Raw genomic sequence first — 21,114 nt, 5'->3', positions numbered from 1 at the left:
TATTCCCAGGTCACACTGGGGTTGCTGAGCAGTGTTAATGGGTAACCTGGGTGCTGTTTACTTCTATGGAGGAGGCAGCAGTGTCACTTCAGTGCTGCCTCCTCCCCGTCTGACACAAAGCCTCTCTGCCTGCCCCTGATGACGTCAGCGACTTAGCAACAAGCCGGGTCGCTGTGAGCAGCAAACAATGCAAATGTTAGGTCACTCCCGGGATGGACCCATGTCCGAATCCTGGGTGCGAGGGGGCATTTGCGATGTGAAAGGGGTATTCGTGTAAAAATGTTTTGTTGTTAGTCTCTTGGCAACTGCATCAGAAAAAAGGTTTATAAAATGTCCGTGCAAAATCGCATCTCCATCTCATGAAGGGGTTAAATATTATTACTGAAAATTTAATAAAGGTACCATGTAAAGTTTGCACATTGTTTGGTATCATTGTACTTGTGGCAGTCACATAAAATTGTCCAAAGTCCAATAAAGCAATTGTATTTGTTTACCTATTTCCTGTTTTTGTTTTAAACGCCAATGTCGATGCCAAAAAAGTTAATCTATTGTATTTGAAAAGAATAAATCACAAATGAACATGATTGTTTTAGGAATTGTACCGTTTTGTATGTCTAATAAAACTGAGCCATCCAAAATGATTTTTTTTTTTTTTTTACTGTATAATGACACAGTTTGCATAATAAAGTGAAATGTCAAATTTTGGGTGTTTTTTGTGTTTCTGTTCTGTAACAGCCAACTATTGAGCACGATATCGTATGCGGTGCTGTGTAGTGTAATGCCTAGAGACAGGATTATATGCAACATAAAAAAGGCTAAAATATGCATGAAAATAATTAAAATGTGCACAAAAATATGCTACATTACAAATGCTACATTAAATAATAAAAAAAAGTAATTTTTATCTTATTTATTTAAAAATCAGCATACAATTAGTTGCAAATAAACTCCCAAAATAGGCAAACAGCATCTGCATTTTTTCCCCTTCCTGGCTGCTACAGCAGATTGCAGCGTCCTATTTTATTCTGGCATCAACTACACGGACCCTCATCTCCAGCGCCGATGGATCAAATGTCAGCATAGCGTGTGAGGGCGGCGCAGTGGAAGGCTTCCTCCCTGTTCTGCATACTCACTGTGACCTGGAATTTCCTCTGTGCCGCATGATGTCACAACCCTTCCCCCCGCCTCCTCTGCTGCAGAAGTTTCTCTCTTGACGCAAAGTCCCAGGCCAGGGGCAGGCAAAGGTTCAGGAACTTGTGACGGCATCTACCCCAACTGACTAATTAAAATGAATTGGCAGCCTAGAGCAGCTTACCTCCCAGGTCCCCCAAACAGTGCACATATTGGCCTGGCCTGTGCACACTACCTGGCCAGCAGCAGCAGGGCAAAGCAGTGCCGTGATATGCGGGTGGAAAGGGGGGCGGGCCTTAAATATGCACCATCACTAGATTTTAGGAAAATGCATATAATCCTGTCTCTAGTAATGACGGATAGAACAATGTATCGTCCTATCATTCATTACAATTTTGAGCATGGAGAGAGAAATTGCCCGACGATCGAGGCGATTGGTTGTTACTCTAGTGCAGGGCTGGGCAACACCGGCCCTCAAGATGTTAGTGAACTACACATCCCAGGATGCTTTGCATTAGTTTTGCTATGTGGCCATGCTGAAACTGATGCAAGGCATGCTTGGATGTGTAGTTCATCAACATCTGGAGGGCCGGTGTTGCCCAGCCCTGCTCTAGTGTGTACACACTCTAAGGGATAAATTTAATTGTGGTTGCTATGGTCAACATCACATCTTTAATTGAACTCCCATCTTCGGAAATTTACCCTTAAATTTAATACACATGACAAGATAGCAGTTCTTCAGGCCAATGGATAACCTCTCACCAAGAGCTATTTGCAAAATCGGTCTTTGATACAAGACCAAAAAGGAGGAATGACCGTTTTGTGGCTGATTTTGTCTGGAGTCGCGGTAATTACACATTGCTAATAGAATTGACTGATTACTTGAACTATCCTCATGTGAAATAGCTAATCTAGACTTTCTTAGAGCTCTACAGGATAAGGAAGATGGCTATTGATGAACAGCATGACCTTGCTGCAAAAATGAGCAGATCCGCCTGTGGGTTTTAGGCAAGGGTGTCTCATGCTACATATATTACAATTGGTTTGTTCAATTGTGGACAAACCCTCTATTAATAATAATACTATTGTCAAACCTACTGTAGGGATAGAGCCATCCTCCTCTAGCCCTTTAATAGGATCAAGTGAGCCAGAGCTGTTGGATTTAGGGGGTCATTCTGGTTCACTCGCAAAGGCAAATTCACTATCAGATGGACAAAACCATGTGCACTGCAGGTGGGCCTGATGTAATATGTGCAGAGAGTTAGATTTTTGTGTTCAAACTACCTACAGATGGAGCCATCCTCATCTAGCCATCTCTGGATAGCCATGGTGAGCCATGGCTATCCAAGGCCTATTGCTCTCAGCTGCAATACAATACATAGAACAATAGGGATTAGCAGAGTAATTCTATTACACAATCCTATTAAAGGAATAGATGAGAATGGCTCCATCTGTATATTGCAGTGTAAAAATAAAGCAGTCAGTATTTACCCTGCACAGAAACAAAATAACTCCCCCAAATCTAACTCTTTCTGCACAGGTTACAGCTGTCCCACCTGCAGTGCATATGGGGATTATTCTGATTCACTCGGAAAGGCACAATCACTCTCTAATGGACAAAACCATATGCACTGCAGGTGGGGATGATGTAACATGTGCAGAGAGAGTTAGATTTGGGTGTTTTATTGTTTCTGTGCAGGGTAAATACTGGCTGCTTTATTTTTACACTGCAATATAGATATCAGTATGAAGTACACCCCCACCCAAATCTAACTCTGCACATGTTACATCATGGTTTTGTCCATTAGAGAGTGACTGTGCCTTTCCTAGTGAATCAGAATAACCCCCATGGTTTTGCCCATTTGAGAGTGAATTTGCCTATGCAGGTGAACCAGAATAACCCCCTTAATCCTCTTCTAATCCCCTACTGTATTGTTCTACATATTGTATTGTAGCTGAGAACAATAGGCATTGGCTCACTATGGCTATCCAGAGGAGGCTAGCTGAAGAAGGCTCCATCTGTATATGACAAATAGGGGCAGGTTTATTAAGCTTGGAGAAGAGATAAACTGGAGATAAAGCAGAGAAAAGGTAAAAGGAGATAAAGCACAGCCAATCAGCTGTGTTTGAAAAAGACAGTTGGGAGCTGATTGGCTGTGCTTTATCTCCTTTTACCTTTTCTCCGCTTTATCTCCAGTTTATCTCTTCTCCAAGCTTAATAAATCTGCCCCATAGACTTTTAGGGGCCGATCAATTAACCTTGAGAGTTGAAACACCGGTAGCACCAAATTAGCTCACCTCTATCTGTCCCTGATTGTGCAGGGCTAAGAACAAAACAAATATGTCGCATGTGCACTTTTGCCAGGTCAGCCAGCTTGTAGTTAACTAAGTGAACCCCTTAATCTGTTCTTCAAATGGTAAGGAGAACCAATATTTAGATGTGTCCCCCTACTCCATACTGCACGCCCGTCGAGATGCCTAGGTGGCGGTTTCCGGGCAGCTCTGTTAATGTCTGGCCTAAGTGAGGCGGCAGCTCTGCTAACGCCAGGAATGAGTGAACCGGCAGCATGAGGTCTGCTAATCTCAGGCAGCTTTTTTTGCTGAAAATGCATCTTATTTGCATCCCCCGAATAAGACACACAAGTAGACTGCTGATTAAAATTGCATGCGGCATGACGGTATTATGTGTGCGGCACCGCCTCTATCTGCATACAACAACCTAAAAAAAGATTGCAACTGTCAGGATTTGTACTGAAGTGCCTGCTGGTGGCGTCTCTGAAGACACAACCATAAGACACATATACATCTTTCCTTCAGTCACGTCTTTCAGCACCACTTGGCAGACCAGGTCAAGTGAGACTCTTATAGCGCCAGGAGTCTTTTTGCTTCTCTTTTTAGCTGATAATGTGACCAGGAAACAAGGAGACTGTACTGAATAATTTGATATGATACTTGTATTGTGTGCGTCTGGGTCTCGGAATCTCTATATGATGTGCTACAATTTAGAAGCCACAGCTTTGTTTTTTTTAAATACAAGTTTTGTTCTGTACCGAGTTCAGACTCCGTAACTCACAATATACAAGTGTCATATATCAAATTAGCACAGACTCTTTCAGACATAAGCCGTCCATATGAAGACGCTGCTCGCAGAGTGATTGACACCCTGTGGCCATTTGCGGGTAGTAACCATGTGTTTTCTGGGGATTGGTATAAATTCCCGGTGGTCAGAATCCCGACCGCCGAAATCCCGACAAGGGGGGACGTGGATCGCCTCTATGGGTGTCGTGGACACCCATAGAGGGAGAAAGTGTCGGGATTTTGGCGGTCGGGATTCTGACCGCCGGGATTCTAACTGCATCCCGTTTTCTGGGAGTGCCCCATAAAACGCAGGCATTCCCTGGCCGTTGGGAGGGAGGCCCGCTAATATCATCAGGGGCCTCCTTCGCTGAGTAAGTCTAGACAGGGGGGAAAACCAACTACATTACTGGTCTGAACTATTAAAGTTCAGTGTAGGTTACAGAATGATAATCGGTCAGTGCCTCAAACAATGGTCTGGATAGTTCAGTATATTTGTGAAATCTGTTTCATGTTCATGTGGTCATCTTAAGGAAAGAAGTGGAGCTTGCCTCCATACATTGGGCCTAATTCTGTAAAGGTCAGTCCCTGGCGTATTTGCTCCGGGGACCATTATATTGGCTCTGTGCATGTGTATATGCTAACATATACATGTGCAGGCCCGCTGTGCGGAGGTGTTCACATGGGGGCGCATGGGAACGCCCAGCGTTTTCTGGATGTTCCCCCAAAAATGGTGGGCGTCCACATCCACACTTAGGCATGCCAAAGCCTACACAGGGCGGGCACCTGATGTCAGCTCCGGCCCCGTTCGCCGCAATGTCCTTTGTAAATAAAAGTCAGCCAAGACCAACTTTTATTTACGGATAGTTCAAAAATCATTAAATGGTCAGCGACCATCCAATAATTTTTGGACCGTACATTCCCGTGCGAATGGATGTGTATGCAAAACATCCATTCGCATTGTGGCGGGGATGCACATGCGGGGGTGGGCATTTGCTCGCCGGTCAGGTGGCGTTAAAGGGCTCAGGAAGCAAAGCCTGTTCTTAAACCCCAATTATGGTGAATATTGCAGGGTTAAGTTGGCATCTGATTACTCCTCTGTTTTAGAACTTAAAGTATATGAAAATAGTTGATAAATTCTACAATTCCTAGGATCATATATTAAGAGGTGTGTGCTATGGGAAGGGCGGGAGTGATAATATGCGGATGCTAGTGGCTTCCCCTGTGTGCACGAACATACGACGTAGACTGAAAATCCTGAGACACCCAATTTAAGCGTGGACAGTTGAACTGCATTGGCAGTTTTGAACACTCCACCATCGGCCCACCATGGCTTGCACCACGACACTTGTGACAGCCTATGGCCTGCTCAATGTTTACGTCTGAAATCCGTCTACCCATGGCCTTGTGGTTGTGTATCTGCAATTGTGAAAACGGCAGTGCTCACTGAAGCTCTTGACCATGGGTCCTCAAACTGCGGCCCTCCAGATGTTGTGAAACTACAAATCGCAGCATGCCTTGCCACAGTTTTAACACTCCCTTATAGCAAAACTGTGGCAAGGCATGTTGGGATTTGTAGTTTCACAACATCTGGAGGGCCGCAGTTTGAGGACCCATGCTCTTGACCTTCTCCATTACCATGACACTTTTTGAGGGGGAACACTTCAGGCCACCACCCAATCATTGCCCAGGAGCGCCCACAGTTGTGTGCCACCAGCTCTACTACAAGTGTCTCCTTATGCAGCAGCGGTCTCCAACTACACTCAGTGCTGCTCATGCACTGCAGGGTTTTTCTGGGGTTTTCCAGCCTGTGCAGTAACTGCACCACCATCGGCATTGCGTCCATCTCTGAATTAGGCCATGCATCCTTTATTTTCTCATTGTGTGGTTATCAGCTGGATGGAAGTATATTAATATCTTATTTATTTCATGCAAAGTCTTCCATCTCTGTGCAGCTTCTGAACAGCTTCAAGCAGTTTTAACCTTTCACAGCCTTATGACTGGTTTAAAGGTCTGGACACTCAATATTTCTACACATACAGTTAATTAACCGTTAACACTAGCCTGGACTGGCACTGTGGGCGGGCTAGATATACACACTTTTTGTAAACACAGGGCCAGATGTAATAGGTTGTGAGTCAGGCGGCCGTGTGGGATGCCAGCCAAACTTGAAGGTTTTTTTTAAAGGGGCAATCATTTACCACATGGTTTTGCCTTCTAAATGATTGCCCAATTAAAAACCCACTGTAATGCCCCAGAGTCTACCTGGAGTGTGTATCTATATATCTATCCATCCACAGACTTTGTCACTTTCCCTGTAGTGTGCATACCTTCTTGTAGATTTTACCGATACCCCTTTCACTGGCACTAAACTGAATAACCCAGGTTGACCAACCCAGCAATTTAAACTGCATTATATGAACCATCCAGGTTGGACCTGTGAACAGAATCCTGGGTCTGACCCAGGTTAGCGAAGTGAAAGCGGTATAACTATTTTGTTACATTTTTAATTGTACTTTTCTTATGATAGGTACCTGCCAAGTTTGTATTCATTTGCCTGGCATATGACACACATGGGCTAAGCTCCATCTTAAACTCCTGTCTAATGATATCAATATAATGCTTAAAAACATGGAAGGAAGGTATGTATGTATACTGTATATAAATCTGTAAATTAAAGCCCATGTAAACTGTTTGTTTAAATATATGTACAATAATAGTGTATTTTTTCTTAGTTTCAAATGTTCTGAACTATTCCGCACTGCATTGTAATGCCAAAGATAACCCAGAATAAATAGGCGAAACAAGGGTTTATTGGTGCAGGTAACATGCTTTATTGCAATCAATGAGCTATCTGCAAGAGGTTCAATAAATAGATATTACTACATGCACAATAAATACTACATGGAAGAGCTACAACAAAGTAAAGGGCTTTAAAAAGTTTTTAATCAACAGTTTGTCCAACTGCGGTGCTTTGCTTATTTGCCCTGTTCTCAAAACATGTAATACTTCCTATTCTACCACACACAATCACTGCACCCGGTGAACCTCTTGAGAGTTATGCCACCGATTCTGCACCCGAGTCTCTGAACTTGCTTCGTTGAGGGTTTGGCCAGGTGATGTTACTTGTGGAGCAAGTTGAGGGAGTCAGCGTGTCAGAAAAAGGGCATAGAAGTAGTTTATGAGCAAAGTGCTGGCCGCTTGCAGTTTGCTCTAAACAAGAAATAGTCTCTGTAAAACAGTTACGGTTATTATTCGTCAATAATGTAAATATTACAGTGCTGCCTGCAGGAGGGTATTTGCAAACAGCACCTAATATTTACAATTATTTAAAGTATGTAGTGTTTGCATAGTTCGAGTACAGCATCCTCTTTCGGGTGTAGGTCTTCAACAGGGAGTTTCTCGACCTGTTGAGGTAGACTTAGACATCAACGTGGTGTTGAGGCACATAGTTTAGTGGTGGACAAGGTATTCGCTTCCTTAGAAACTTTCTCCTGCCCACCGTTCGTTCCAGTTGCATTTCTTCTAAAACGTCACAAAATATATGGTACAGAACTCCATAACCGGTCAACTCGGCTATATACACAGTATGTACATGTCAAAAAATGATTCAACCTCTTAAAGTTAATTAAGAGTAAGTTATAGTGTAAATCTATGGTCTCTTTCTTATACAGGTAGGTACAAAAATAGTTTTCTATTTACATATCAGTTTTTCCAGTCCAAGTGAATCACTTGTTGGTGCACAAGTGAATGTAAACGATCGATTGCTTAATGTGTTCGGACGTGAATGTTTACAGAGGCGGAGTCCGATCCGAAAGCGTTTGTTAGATTCAACGTGTAGTGACCACCGTCCTTCGTTTGGACGTCGGTGATGATGAGAGTGGTTAGGTCTTCAGAGGTTTCCACGTGAACTCTGCCCTTTTGATCTTCAGAAGGAACAGATCGCCCAGCTTGAGACCATGCGATGTCTGGAGTGGGTTCCCCAGAGAAGGCACAGGCTACGGTAAGAACTTTTCCAGCGTCGATACTGACATCAGAGGGAAGTGCTTCAATTTTGGGTGAACTCCCTTTAAGTAAAAAAATAGACAAAAGTTAAAATCTTTCTTTTTTTGTGTGTTCCTATTTATATACTAACATTACTCCATAAGGGTTTCTCCAGCAATGATGTTGAGCATTCATTAGATCTATTATATTTTGGATATAATTGCTAACGGAATCAGTGACGGTTAAAAGTGTCTTATACAATCTGGAGGACATAGGGAATGGAAATCAATGTTTCTCAACTCTATTATCAAATAATGGTTTAGGATGTCCTAATGTACCTTGTACAAGTGGATTATTTGCATTCACTTAGACAGTAATTATAATTCTCAAACAGGGTTTTACTTTAAACGTGTCCTGTTAAACCTGAAGATAAGGTTTAGAAGTTCTGGTGAAAGCAGTCTATTTATTGGGTTCACTAAATAACACGGTGGGAAGCAGGCTCTGCTGTAAATGCCTTCTAAGTATTTGTATATCCTCCTTTTAAAAACCATTTGAGAGAGAATGAGGGAAATTTACTAAGATGTGTATTCTACTTCACATGTGATGTTGCTATTGGCAACCAATCAGATACTGTCTATTTTCTAGAGGGTGTTAAATAAATAAGAAGTAGATTCTGATTTGTTGCCCATAGCAACATCATATGTGAAGTAGAATACACACCTTAGTAAATTTCCCCCAATAACTCCAAATTCTTAATTAAAGATTATCGTCCCCAATACAAATACATACTTCCCATCCATCTGGATTTGGTGGAACAATTCCACTGTCCCACTTGCAGGATATGATGTCCGTGGTGGGGTCGGGGGAGTGGTTGGGAGGCCCCCTTTCATCCGCTGCCCCGCTAGGCAGAGCAAGCGGAAAATAGTTGCTATATGCATGAAGCATCCATTCACTGGTGCGCTGGGCAGGGCCCTAGATTGACACCAAAGTTCCCAATCTTCAGTTTAATTTTCAGTACAATTAAGTTGGGGGTTATGTGATAGGTTGTTAAATGAAGTCTTCTATTGGTAATCTGTTTACAAAATATTATTAATCTGGCCGAACCAACCACTTGGCAAGGCTTAAAAGCACTCTTACCTTCAACTTCTTGATTATCCGCTACATCAAGAAATATTGTAGTTACCATTCCTTGTTCTTTTAGACTGTGTTTTAGTAATTATTGAGGAGAAACGTGCATTCCAGTGATATATAGCATTTCGTCAAACAAAACAGCATTATTTGCTTACTTAATCTATTGTTTTAGCGCATTTACTCTGTTACTTTCTTTTTTTCCAATTTTATAATTGGGAATATTGACTACGCGCTATCAAGGAACAAAGTACAACAAATCATTTATAGGTAAGTTCATTTTGATGGTTTATGTGTACTTTATGCTCACCTTTGATGCCTGCAGATAGCATTCTGCTGGATGAACTTTCCATGTGTTTCATACTGGAGGATTCCATCATGCTGCTGGAGTGCATTTCCATAAAGGATGCTCCTTTCACTGAAGACATACCTGCAAACTTAGATTCCGAAATACTGCTACTACTGCTACTGCTGAAAGAGGCCTCTTGCCTGGTGGAAGACATTTGCAATGCTTGCATAGCAAAACTTTCCTGCAGGCTTACTTCTCCAGCAGATTTGAGCACAACCTGTTTTGAAGGTTCTTCAAGAAGTCCTTTGAATAACAGAAGAAAATGGAAGGTTAAACAATAGAATTGGACCTATTTCCTGTGAGGATGGCCATTTCCGGACAGAACGGTGCTCATAAAAATGATGCCTATCGCATTCCTAGAAACTAGTGACAGAATTAAGGCACAGGCCTATCAAGTTCCTAGAAACTAGTGACAGAATTATGGCACAGGCCTATCAACTTCCTAGAGACTAGTGACATAATTATGGCAGAAACCTATCAAATTCCTAGAAACTAGTGACAGAATTAAGGCACAGGCCTATCAAGTTTCTAGAAACTAGTGACAGAATGATGGCACAGGCCTATCACTTTCCTAGAAACTAGTGACAGAATTATGGCAGAAGCCTATCAAATTCCTAGAAACAAGTGACAGAATGATGGCACATGAACACTGGTTTCTAGAGGTTCTTTCTGATGAATATTGGTTAAAAATAATATTCCAATCACACTGCAGTGGGCTAGAAAATAAACTTGCATTCTACAAGGTGATAAAGTGCAGAGATCTCCATTACATACATTTGAAAACAAATGGTTTCTATAGTTTAGTACTCTCAGCTAGGTAGGACCATAGGCGTGCGCACGGGGGGTGCCGGGGGTGCACAGGCACCTCCTAATGACGGGCACCCCCGCACGATTGCAGCCAGGGCCGACATGGGGGAGGGGAGTCTCCAGTAGCGCAACAATGAGACCCACGCTGGAATTGGTGCTTGATGCGCCGCTTGTCTATTGGAGAAGAATGGACAGAGGAGCGCGGCCAAGCGCAGCAGGGAACGGGAAGGCAATGACTGCAGTCTCCGAGTCCCAGCAGCAGAATCCAGTCACCGGTGAATGGTGCCTCGCGCTCCTCCTCCGTCACCAGCACATAGCAGTGGGTTCCCCCCTCCCCGGACACGGCTGCCAGGTACAGTACATGCCACTAGGTGACCGCGCTGCCCACTCACTGACAGGGCTCTGCTTTGTCCTGCTCTGACATATACATCTCCGTTTTTCCCAGCCATGCTCCACACAACCCTATTGTGCCCAGTGTTGCTCCCATTCCCATCCTCACTGTGCCTAGTCTACTCCGATCCCCACTGTGCCCAGTGCTACTGTCATCCCGCTGTGCCCAGTGCTGCTGCCATCCCCACTGTGCCCATTGCCTCTGTCATATAGTTTTCCCACTGTGCCTAGTGCTGCTGCCATCCCCACTGTGCCCATTGCTACTGCCATCTGGCTGTGCCCATTGCTACTACCATCCCCACTGTGCCCAGTGCTTCTGATATCTCTGCTGTTCCTAGTGCTACTCTTATCCCCAATGTTCCCACTGTGCCCAGTGCTGCTGCCATCCCCAGGGTTCCCCACTATACCCAGTGCTATTCCCTTCCTTTCCAGCTGTGCCGACTGCTTCTCCTATCTCTAGTGTTCCCCGCTGTGTCCCTTGCTTCTCCCATCCTTGGTGTTCCCTGCTGTGTCCCCTACTGCTGCACAGATCCCCAGTGTCCCCCCACTGCTGCACAGATCCCCAGTGTCCCCCCACTGCTGCACAGATCCCCAGTGTCCCCCCACTGCTGCACAGATCCCCAGTGTCCCCTCACTGTGTGCAACTGATACTCAGATCCATATTGTTCCCCACTGTGCCTAAATGCTACAGCAATCAATATTGGTCCCCACTGTGCTTCATTACTACTCTGATCCCTGTTGTTCCCCACCTCTGTGCTCCACTGATAATCTGATCCCCATTGTTCCTCATTACAGTATGTCCCAATATTGTATAGATCTCTATTGTACCTCATAGGCCTGAATTACACCTTTGGGGTTTATCACTACAGCTGCAGCCTCCTTCCCTTTGGGGCCACTGACCGGATGCTGATACTGTCAAGTCAAGTAGTTTCAGTGTGCGGTGTGGAGCATCCGGCCACCGGCACAAAAGGGAAGGAGGCTGCGGCTCCAGGGGGCATCTGACAAGCTCTACCCAGAATTGCAGATTCTGGGAGCTCTTGCATGCAGTACGCACCCTAGCAATGAGCATGAAACTCCCCCTGTCAACAAGCATTTAACCACCCCCTTCCTAGGGAGCATGAAACCCATGTTAAGGAGCATGGAATCCCTGGCAATGTGCATGTAACCCCCAGGCAACCAGATGTAACCCCTGGCAACCTGCATGTAACCATTGGCATCAAGCAAGAAATCCCTGGCATCAAGCATGAAACTCCTAGCAACGAGCACGTAGGTAAGCCGCAGTTGTGTGGCATAATACATAATCGGTATTATGGTGTGTTGTATAATATATAGTGGGCATTACAGTGTGTTGCATAATATGTAATTGGCATTCTGGTGTGAGCGTAATATGTAATAGGCATTACGGTATGGGCCATAGTATGTAATTGTCATCACTGTGTGTGGAGTAATAGGTAATTGGCATTTGTTAAGCTCTGGCATAATGTGTAATGGCCATTACGGTGTGTGGCATTATGTGGAATGGGCATTACTATGTGTAGCATTATGTTGGGTGACATTATATGTAATGGGCATTACTGTGTGTGTCATTATGTGTGATGGCAATTATGATGTTTGGCAGTATGTGTATGAGCATTACTACACGTGGTATTATGTGTAATGGACATTACAGTGTAAATTTTTGCAGCACGCCTTAGGCGCGCACTGTCCCTGTTTCTGGTGTGTGTGTGGGGAGGGGGGGAATGATTCATGATGAAGTGCATATACATAAATAAGTCACCTTCTATTTAGTTTGCATTGATTCCCAATTCCCTCCATTGGTGCACCCACTAAGAAAATGGTCTGCGCACGCCTATGATTTCACTACATATCATCCATATTATGTTTTTTACTTTATTTGCATGTATTATTATACTGAAAGCCGTTTTATATATTGTAGCGAGTACCAATAGATGATGGTAGACACGCCTGATTGGCGCTGTTAAACACACCCAATGGGCGGTGTTATACATGCCCAATATGTGGTGCTAGGCACACCCCTTTGACGGTGCACCCCCTAATAAAATGTGCTGCGCACGCCTATGGGTAGGACATACCATTATAAGTAGGTAGGGTGTGCAGTCCAGACCCCCTCCCCTTTAAATAAATGAAAAACCAACAACCATGGCAAGGCATCTCTGCTCTGGTGGTCCTAAACGACTTTATAATAGCACCTTTTAATGGCCTGAAATGTATTAAACGGAGATCTCTGCATTCCTGGTTTGATGTACGATGTATGTCTTTTTGCTGGCCCATTGTGTTTTATTTATTTTTGGCTAGATTATCCCCTCCCTTGTGAATATTGGTTAAACCCAACACTTGTCTACAGTACTTTCACCATGCCTACGCTTTCACTTTAACACACACCAAATGCACATTTTGACGCTATAAAAAGGCAATCTACAACTCTTTGTATTTCATTTAAAATAAACTCCCCGGTCTTGTGCTAAAGGGTTTTCTAACACTCTGCTTTTTGAAAAATGTCATAAAAGAACACATAACGGATGACGCGCACAGTGTTGCCATGCACATAGCTTTCATACACATTTTTGCTATATCTTACGTAGAACATTTAACGATGCGGTGGCAGAGCATTGTCCATGGTAGTTCTTGGCTGTTATTGTATATTTCCCGCTGTCTTTCTCAGCTGCGTGTTGAATTTCTAGAGTGTATACATTTTTAGATCTGGAGACTCTTATGTGAGACGAAATTGAAATCTAAAAAGAATGAAACAAAAATTGCTTTGATGGAAGATTATGCCACAATGGACAGTCAGGATAATTCATTGTCATTGTATGATGCAGTAAACTGGCAGGATCTAGTTAATGGGGCAGATTTATTAAGCCTGGTGAAGTGATAAAGTGGAAGGTGATAACACAGCAGCCAATCAGCTCATACAGTAAGTGCGATTTTCAAACCCAGCCTGTAACTTGACAGGTAGAAGTTGATTGGCTGATGCTTATCTCCAGCCACTTTATCACTTCACCAGGCTTAATAAATCTGCCCCAGTATGCTTTTTAACTAAAACATATAAAGTTTGTTTGTATATAACTATAATCATTAAATCAAAATATAAAGATAAGATAGACTACAGGTTCTCAAACTCGGTCCTCAGGACCCCACACAGTGCACGTTTTCCAGGTCTCCTCATAGAATTGCAGGTGCAATAATTAGCTCCACCTGTGGATCTTTTAAAATGTGTCAGTGAGTAACGAGTGCACCTCTGCACCCGCAGGGTGACCTGGAAAATGTGAACTGTGTGGGGTCCTGAGGTGAACCACTGAGAACCACTGAGATAGAAAGTAAATGTGTACATGTATTGCTAGTTAGATGCTCTATTGCACAGACTTTAATTACTGTATACAACACAATGGGAGAACCATTATATACTGTAGTTATATTTATGTTATTTTTATTGTGGTAGTCTCTGTTTTATTATAGTTTATCTAATTGGTACTTATGTATTTACCGGGAGCCCACTAAGCAAATAGCTTAGTGGGCGATTCAGCGTAAGAAAATCGCATCGCATCGCATGCCATTTAATTTAGTATACACTTGTATGACATACAATGGGATTTCGGCACCCCTCCACTATCCACGCCACACCGAAGTGTGGCGATCGCAGCGAGGCCCGCAAGGGGCGGTGGAACGCGTCCTCCTACCTTTTCATATCTCCACTATCCACATCGGCGTGGAGTTGATTTTATATAGTGTGGCCAGCGCAGTGAGCCACTGAGCCCGAAGCGTGGCGAGGGGACGCAGATTACGTTACATGTATTCCGCGTCCCCTTGCGGGGCTTGCTGCGCTCGCCATGCTGCAGGGTTGGTGGCTCGCTGCGCTCGCCACACTATATAAAATCAACTGCACGCCGACGTGGATAGTGGGGTTATAAAAAGGTCGGGAGGACGCATTCCGCCGCCCCTTCAGGGGCTCGCTGCACTCGGCATGCTTCAGTGTGGCGTGTATAGTGAGGGGGGTGCCTAAATCCCGTTGTATGTCATACAAGTGTATAGTACATTAAGTGGCATCGCACCTTTTTAAATCACATGCGATTTTAAGTGTGGTGCGATCCGATGCAATCTCATCGAACCACCCAAGGACAGAGAGCAGTGGATAAATTACATAGGAAAATCGCATCCCATGCAATGCGATTTCCCTACGGTGCCGTACGTATGCTAATTGGGTACCCTGCTAATACATAAGTACCATATAATTTGATTGTTAGAATTTCTACTTAAAGTAATTATTAAATCTGGAAATTATATATGTGTGTGTATGTGTCTCAGGAGTTACTTACTGGTACGTTGTCTTTAAACCATTCAACTTCTGGAGATGGATTTCCAGTGATTTCACATTTGAAGATAACATCCTGACCTTCGTTTGTATTTTGAGACTTGGGCTGGTAGACAAATGATGGTGCATTTGAAGCATCTTTGCTTAATGTCATGTCAAACTGGCATTTAATGATTCCTTGGTCTGTTCTTGCCTCACACGTGAGGACTCCTTGTTCTTTACTACTAAACTTTTTGATGCTTAAAGTTTGATCACTGCCAGATACTCCATATCTGTAGTCTTCAGAGTTTTTCAGTTCATACCCATTAAGCATCCATTTGATTTGGGATGCCCTTGGTATATTGGCCTTAATAATGACGTTCTGGCCTTCGCTGCAACTGACATTTGTGACTGAAGACTTAATCTCAGTCTTGATTTCTTCTGACACCAGTTCAGTTTTCACAATTTCCTCTTGTACTATTGCTTTTGAAGTAGATTTGGATTTCTGGACAGATTTCTTGGACTCAATTACAGTAGAGACTGCAGCAAAAACACTTTTGAATATCTGCCCCACAAACTGCAGGCTGGTCTTGGTCACACCTCCTTCCCCAGTTATCTCACAAACATATTCACCTTGGTCAGCTTCTGAAATGTTTTGGATGGTCAACTCATAAGTCCCATCAGATGAATAGTGGAAGCCAAAATGACCGTCTTCCCTCAGCTTCTTACCGTCTTTAAACCACAACACTTCTCTCCCATTGAGTAATGTGTTTTCAACCGCACATGAAAGTTTAGCTTTGTCATCACTGGCTGCCACCTTTAAGTTCTGAACAATTTTTGGTGCTTTAACAGGTGGTAATTGCACTTGGTCTGCAGGCGATTTGGTTGTTGACTTCGCTTTTGGTGTAGTTGGCTCTGGGGATTTCACTCGACGTGGTGATTTGATTGAGTCATGAGATTTTTTGTGAGATTCGGGAGATTTTACTCTAGGTGGTGATGTAACACTTTTCTCAACTGCTCTGGATCTCTTAATTGTCAGTGTAAAGTGTGCTTCTTGCTTTCCTTCAGAGTTCTCCACCACTACTGTGTAGCTTCCTTCATCAGACAGTTTGACAGAGGTGATCTCGAATGTAGACCTATATTTTGTTGATGTTATTAAGCGATGAGCCGAGGAAACAATAGACTGTCCTGCAAGCAGCCATGTTACTGTTGGAGTTGGTTCACCATCAAAGTCACATGCAAATCTGGCACTCTCCCCTTCAGAAACTGTCACAGATTGTGGTTTGGTTAGAATTTTTGCAGGCTCCGAAGGCTTAAATTTTCTGTGTACAACTCTTTCTTCCAGGGCTCTTGATTCAGAGGCAGATACCCTTTTTTCTTCAGATGCATAAGCCTCATATGATTCTTTAGATTCTCTTAATGAAGTTACTTGTGATCTAACTTCTCTTCTTTCAGAACTTGCCTCCATTTCAGAAGTTTTCTTAAAGGAGGAAATGGCATAGTCTTCTGATTTAAGCAGCTCAGGGAACGAAGATTTTGGAACCAAATCATCTCTTCTCTTAGGTGTATAGGTGGAAAAATCCCCTCCTGAGACATCAAGTGTGGCATAGTCAGAAGCCTCGCCTTTGTAGTTTGTACACAGAGCACGGTATTGTCCACTATCTTCAGGCTGACAGTCTATTATTTCCAGGGTTAAAACTCCACTCACATCGTTAATATGGTATTTTCTACTCTCCTGAATTTCAATGCCATTATGATACCATTTAATGTCTCCTGTTGGCTTTGACTGCACATTTAGAATAAATCTAGTGTTCTGGCCAACAGGCACACGATGATTGCGCATTCTCAAAGTTATACGAGGTGCATGGTCCAAACTGAATGGTTGCTGAGTCAAAACTTCATACTTTCTTTCTGAAGACTTTTGTGTTTTCAAAGCTGCTTTCATTGACTCATATCTTGAAAATATATCAAATCTTGCTGTTCTTTCAAAACGTGAAAGTGATCTCTCACTGGAAACAGGGCTGGGTGACCTGGGCCTTGTTCTTTCGGGTGTGGGAGATCTTCTTTCTGGTTCACGTGATTCCGCTGGCTTTGACCGAGGTCTTATTAGCTCTGACACAGGGCGCATGAGTTCAATATATGTTGGAGAAAGTGACCTTCTTCTTCCAAGCAATCTTGTCACTGCAGGAGATGTTTGGCGTACCTTTTTAGAGACTTTAGTAACTGTTTCCTCAGCTTCTTCCACATCAGTTGATTCAGTTATTTCCCATTCCCTTCTTGTACGCAGTCTACTTTTTTCTTCTTTCTCCATATGTTCAAGATCTCTTGTGTACTGAGAAAGCCTCTGGGTTGTGCTGTAAGGGCGAAGCAATTCTTCCTCTTCTCTCTCATCAATGATTCTTTGCTTTTGTTTGGGTGGCTTGTACACAGCTCTATCATAGCGTTCTCGAAGATCTGCATAACTTGTTGTTATCTCTTCTTTAGATGGGATCTGGTAACTTGTATACATTGTTTCTGCTTTCTTACGTTTGTCTCTGCTCACATGAGCTTCTGGCGAGGTGTAACGAAGAGTTGACAGCTCAAATCTTGGAGGACTACGACTTGGTGGAGAGGCAGAAAAGCCGAGTACCAACTCTTCTTCTAGACGTAGTCTCTCTTCTTCAACTCTTTTCATAGCCAAATAGTCATCAACTGAGAGAAGTAAATCATCATCTGATACATCTCCAAAGGAGCGTCTCCGTGGTCTATAATAAAGTTCATAATCTGGTGATGGTGTGCGGCGCCGTGCGGGCCTTACAGTTTCAAGGTCATCTTGTGATTGTTTTGGTATACGCCATTTAGGCTTATATTGATCAGAAATACGTGGAAGTGGCATTACATAGAATTGCTCCCATCTTGAAAGACGAATACGCTTGGGGCGTTTTTGGACAATGCGCTCAAGAGGTTCTGGCATTTCATATTGGTCTCTCAATTTCTTATACCATTTCATGTCAGACATTGGTACAAACCTCTTAATAGATTGATCTTCTTCAAGTGCAGTCAGAGCATGTATCCGTGGCTCTGGGATGTCATATGGCATACGGATCTTTTTTACTTCCTTTTTCTTCTCCTCTTTCTGAATGTCATATTCTCCTTTCACGGTTTTTGTACTTACTGCTGGCTTATACAAGAGAGCAGCTTCTCGGAGAGCCTGTTGTGCAACTGGAGTCAGTGGAACAGCATCTGTACCAGCAAGGATTTCTGCCATTCTTAGTGTCTTGTCAATCTGTTTCTGAACATGTACTTTACGTTCTTCTTCAGATTTGTATTCATGTTTGACATAACGCATACGTTCCACCTTCAGGTATGCTTGGCAGCTTGTTGAACCTGCACTGTTTGTAGCCGTGACTCTGTAGTAGCCTGAGTCCTCAGGCAGTGTGTCTTTAATGAAAAGGGCAAAGTAATCAAGACCTTCATGAATTATTTCAATGTTGGTGCCTAGGGCCAAGGCCTGACCATCTTTTTCCCATTTCAGTACTGGTTTTGGAGTACCGGATACTCTAATTTCAAAACGGACAGACTGGCCCTCTTGGCATTCAGCATTTGCCAGTAGCCGTTTAAACATAGGTCTCAAAGTATTGTCTGCTGGTGCTGGATGAGGTATGACGGTCAGCTTAGCTTTGCAGCTGTCATCACCGTATCTGTTCTTTGCCACAACTGTATACTCAGCATCATCATCAGTTGTCAATTTGTGAATGATCAGCTGATACAATCCTTTGTCAGATTCAAAGGTATATTTCTTTTCATCTTCACCAGGTTTGATTTTTTGACCAGATTTAAGCCATGTCACTTGTGGATCGGGGTGAACTGTTATTGTTACACCAAATCTGATATCTTCACCAACATAAGCTGTACGATTGAACAGTGGCAAGGTAAACTCTGGTGGTCTCTCCAAAAGCCTCATGGTGTCAATTCTACGTTTCACCTTCTTCACTGTCCTGCATCTGTAGTATTCATATTGTTCTCTGACACCTTGGACAAATAATTCACCATAGGAGCTGTCCTCTCCATAGTCATTTATCACTTTGCATCTGTAAGTGCCATCATCTGATTTTCTGATGTCCTTGATATAAATTGTGGCAATTCCGTCGTTGTATGTGATTTCATACTTTTCATTGTTTTCTAATTGCCGGATGCCAAAGTACCAAGTTACTTGTGTAGCCTGATCAAAGTTTTCAGTCTTACATATGAATCTGGCATATCCACCTTCTTCTCCAACAGCATGTGTTATTTGCCCAGTCAGTGGTCCAATTTCAATTGATGCAACTTTGACTTTAGCAACTGTGACCCCTTTCTGGGACCTTATGGCCCCACCGCAAGAGATCCGTGCCACAGAGACTACAAAATTCCATTCCTTCTTAACCAAGGTTTGATAGTATCGTCTATGCCTTAGTGTCTTAATAACTTTTGTGCTTATTTTTTCTGTCTTTTGTTTTAACCATGAGTGCTCAAGGGCTTCTGCAGCAGTCATACGTCTCTTTCTTTCTTTGACCAAAAGTCGGTCTATGAAATCCAATGCCTCCAAGCTGATATCTTTAAAGGCTTCGTCTTCAAAGTTGTATTCAGCATTAGTAATGTTCTCAATGACCTGCTGATTAGTTTCAGCTGAAAATGGATTGAGGCCACTCAGAAGTATGTAGACAAGTGTACCAACAGACCACATATCAGTGGCTGTGCTAACCAAGTCATGTTGGTGAACCTCAGGTGCATAATACTCAGGAGTAGTGAACTGAAGTCTGAAGTTGTCTCCGGGTATTAACTGCCTGGCTTGACCAAACTCTGTAATTTTGATACTTGAGCTTCTTCTTGTGGTATAAATGATATTTTCTGGTCTGATATCAAAGTTGCAAACACTATGTGAATGAAGGAATTCAAGAGCTTCACACAGTTGACGTACATATGAAACAATCTCCCTTTCACTGAGGTCAAAGCTTGTTGTATTGATTCTTTCGAAAATGTCCACGCCAGATATAAATTCAAAGATCATAACCAGTTCTTCAAGACTTTCAAATGATTCATATAGGTACAAGATACTTCTGTGGCGAGCAATGTTCAAGATAGAAATTTCTTTCTTCACAGCAACTTGATCAGTACCTTTCACCTTTACAAATTTGGCAAGGTATGTTTTCTTTGAAACATTTTCAATGCAACGATGGGCAATTCCAAATTGTCCATGCCCAAGTTCTTCAGCAATTGAGAATCTCTCATGAAGCACTTTGGTGGAAGAATGTGCTGCTTTTGTTTTGGAAATTTCAATTTCAGAGACTTCATCGTCATAATTCAACATTCTTGACTTATCTTCCTTTGTAACTACTGGATCTGTTGGATCGGATGGATTACTCTGCCCAAACTTATTTTCTGCTATTACTCTGAACTGATATCTTGTTTTGCCAAATAAGTTAACCACAGTATATCGGGTCTCACGAGATTGTGCAACACGAATCCACCTCTCTGCAGTAGTGGCACATTTTTCAATAATGTAATTGGTGATTTTACTGCCACCATCAGTAGCTGGGGCAGTCCATGTTAGATGAACAGAATCTCTTGAAACTTCACTGACTTGCAGTCCTCTTGGTGGGTCAGGAACATCTGCAACATCCAGCTCCACGGTCTTTTGATCAATTCCAAATCTGTTCTTTGCACAGACTACATAAAAGCCGGCATCTTTCCTGTCCACGCCATTAGAGAACACAAGAGATGTGAATGAACGTGTAACAATGACTTGATATTGTCCATTGCTGTCAATAAGATCTTGTCCCTTCTGCCATGTGATCACAGGGTCTGGTTTACCAGAAAATGGGATTTTGATGCTAACAACTTCACCCCTCAGGGCATGATAGGCACCCATTCCTTCCAGATGTTTTGGCAGATTAATTTTAGCAGGAACTGCAGAGAATTAAGA

The 21,114-nt window shown here is 43.0% G+C and overlaps 1 protein-coding gene across 1 annotated transcript in view; it reads right to left on the bottom strand.

The window, feature by feature from the left end:
* Positions 1 to 7,030: 7,030 nt before the first annotated feature.
* The window catches only part of TTN (titin), a 286,949-nt gene continuing 272,865 nt past the window's right edge, over positions 7,031 to 21,114 (bottom strand). The window contains exons 330-333 of the mRNA XM_083155111.1: positions 15,199 to 21,098; positions 13,464 to 13,617; positions 9,629 to 9,910; positions 7,031 to 8,273 (exon numbers count right to left, since the gene is read on the bottom strand). Of these exons, the coding sequence (XP_083011237.1) occupies positions 7,975 to 8,273; positions 9,629 to 9,910; positions 13,464 to 13,617; positions 15,199 to 21,098 (6,635 nt within the window). The 3' untranslated portion in view covers positions 7,031 to 7,974. The remainder of the gene's footprint in view (positions 8,274 to 9,628; positions 9,911 to 13,463; positions 13,618 to 15,198; positions 21,099 to 21,114) is intronic.

The sequence above is a fragment of the Crinia signifera genome, chromosome 7 (genome assembly GCF_055691185.1).
Source record: "Crinia signifera chromosome 7, ASM5569118v1, whole genome shotgun sequence".
NCBI lineage: Eukaryota > Metazoa > Chordata > Amphibia > Anura > Myobatrachidae > Crinia > Crinia signifera.
This window is presented reverse-complemented; position numbering and strand designations above follow the sequence as displayed.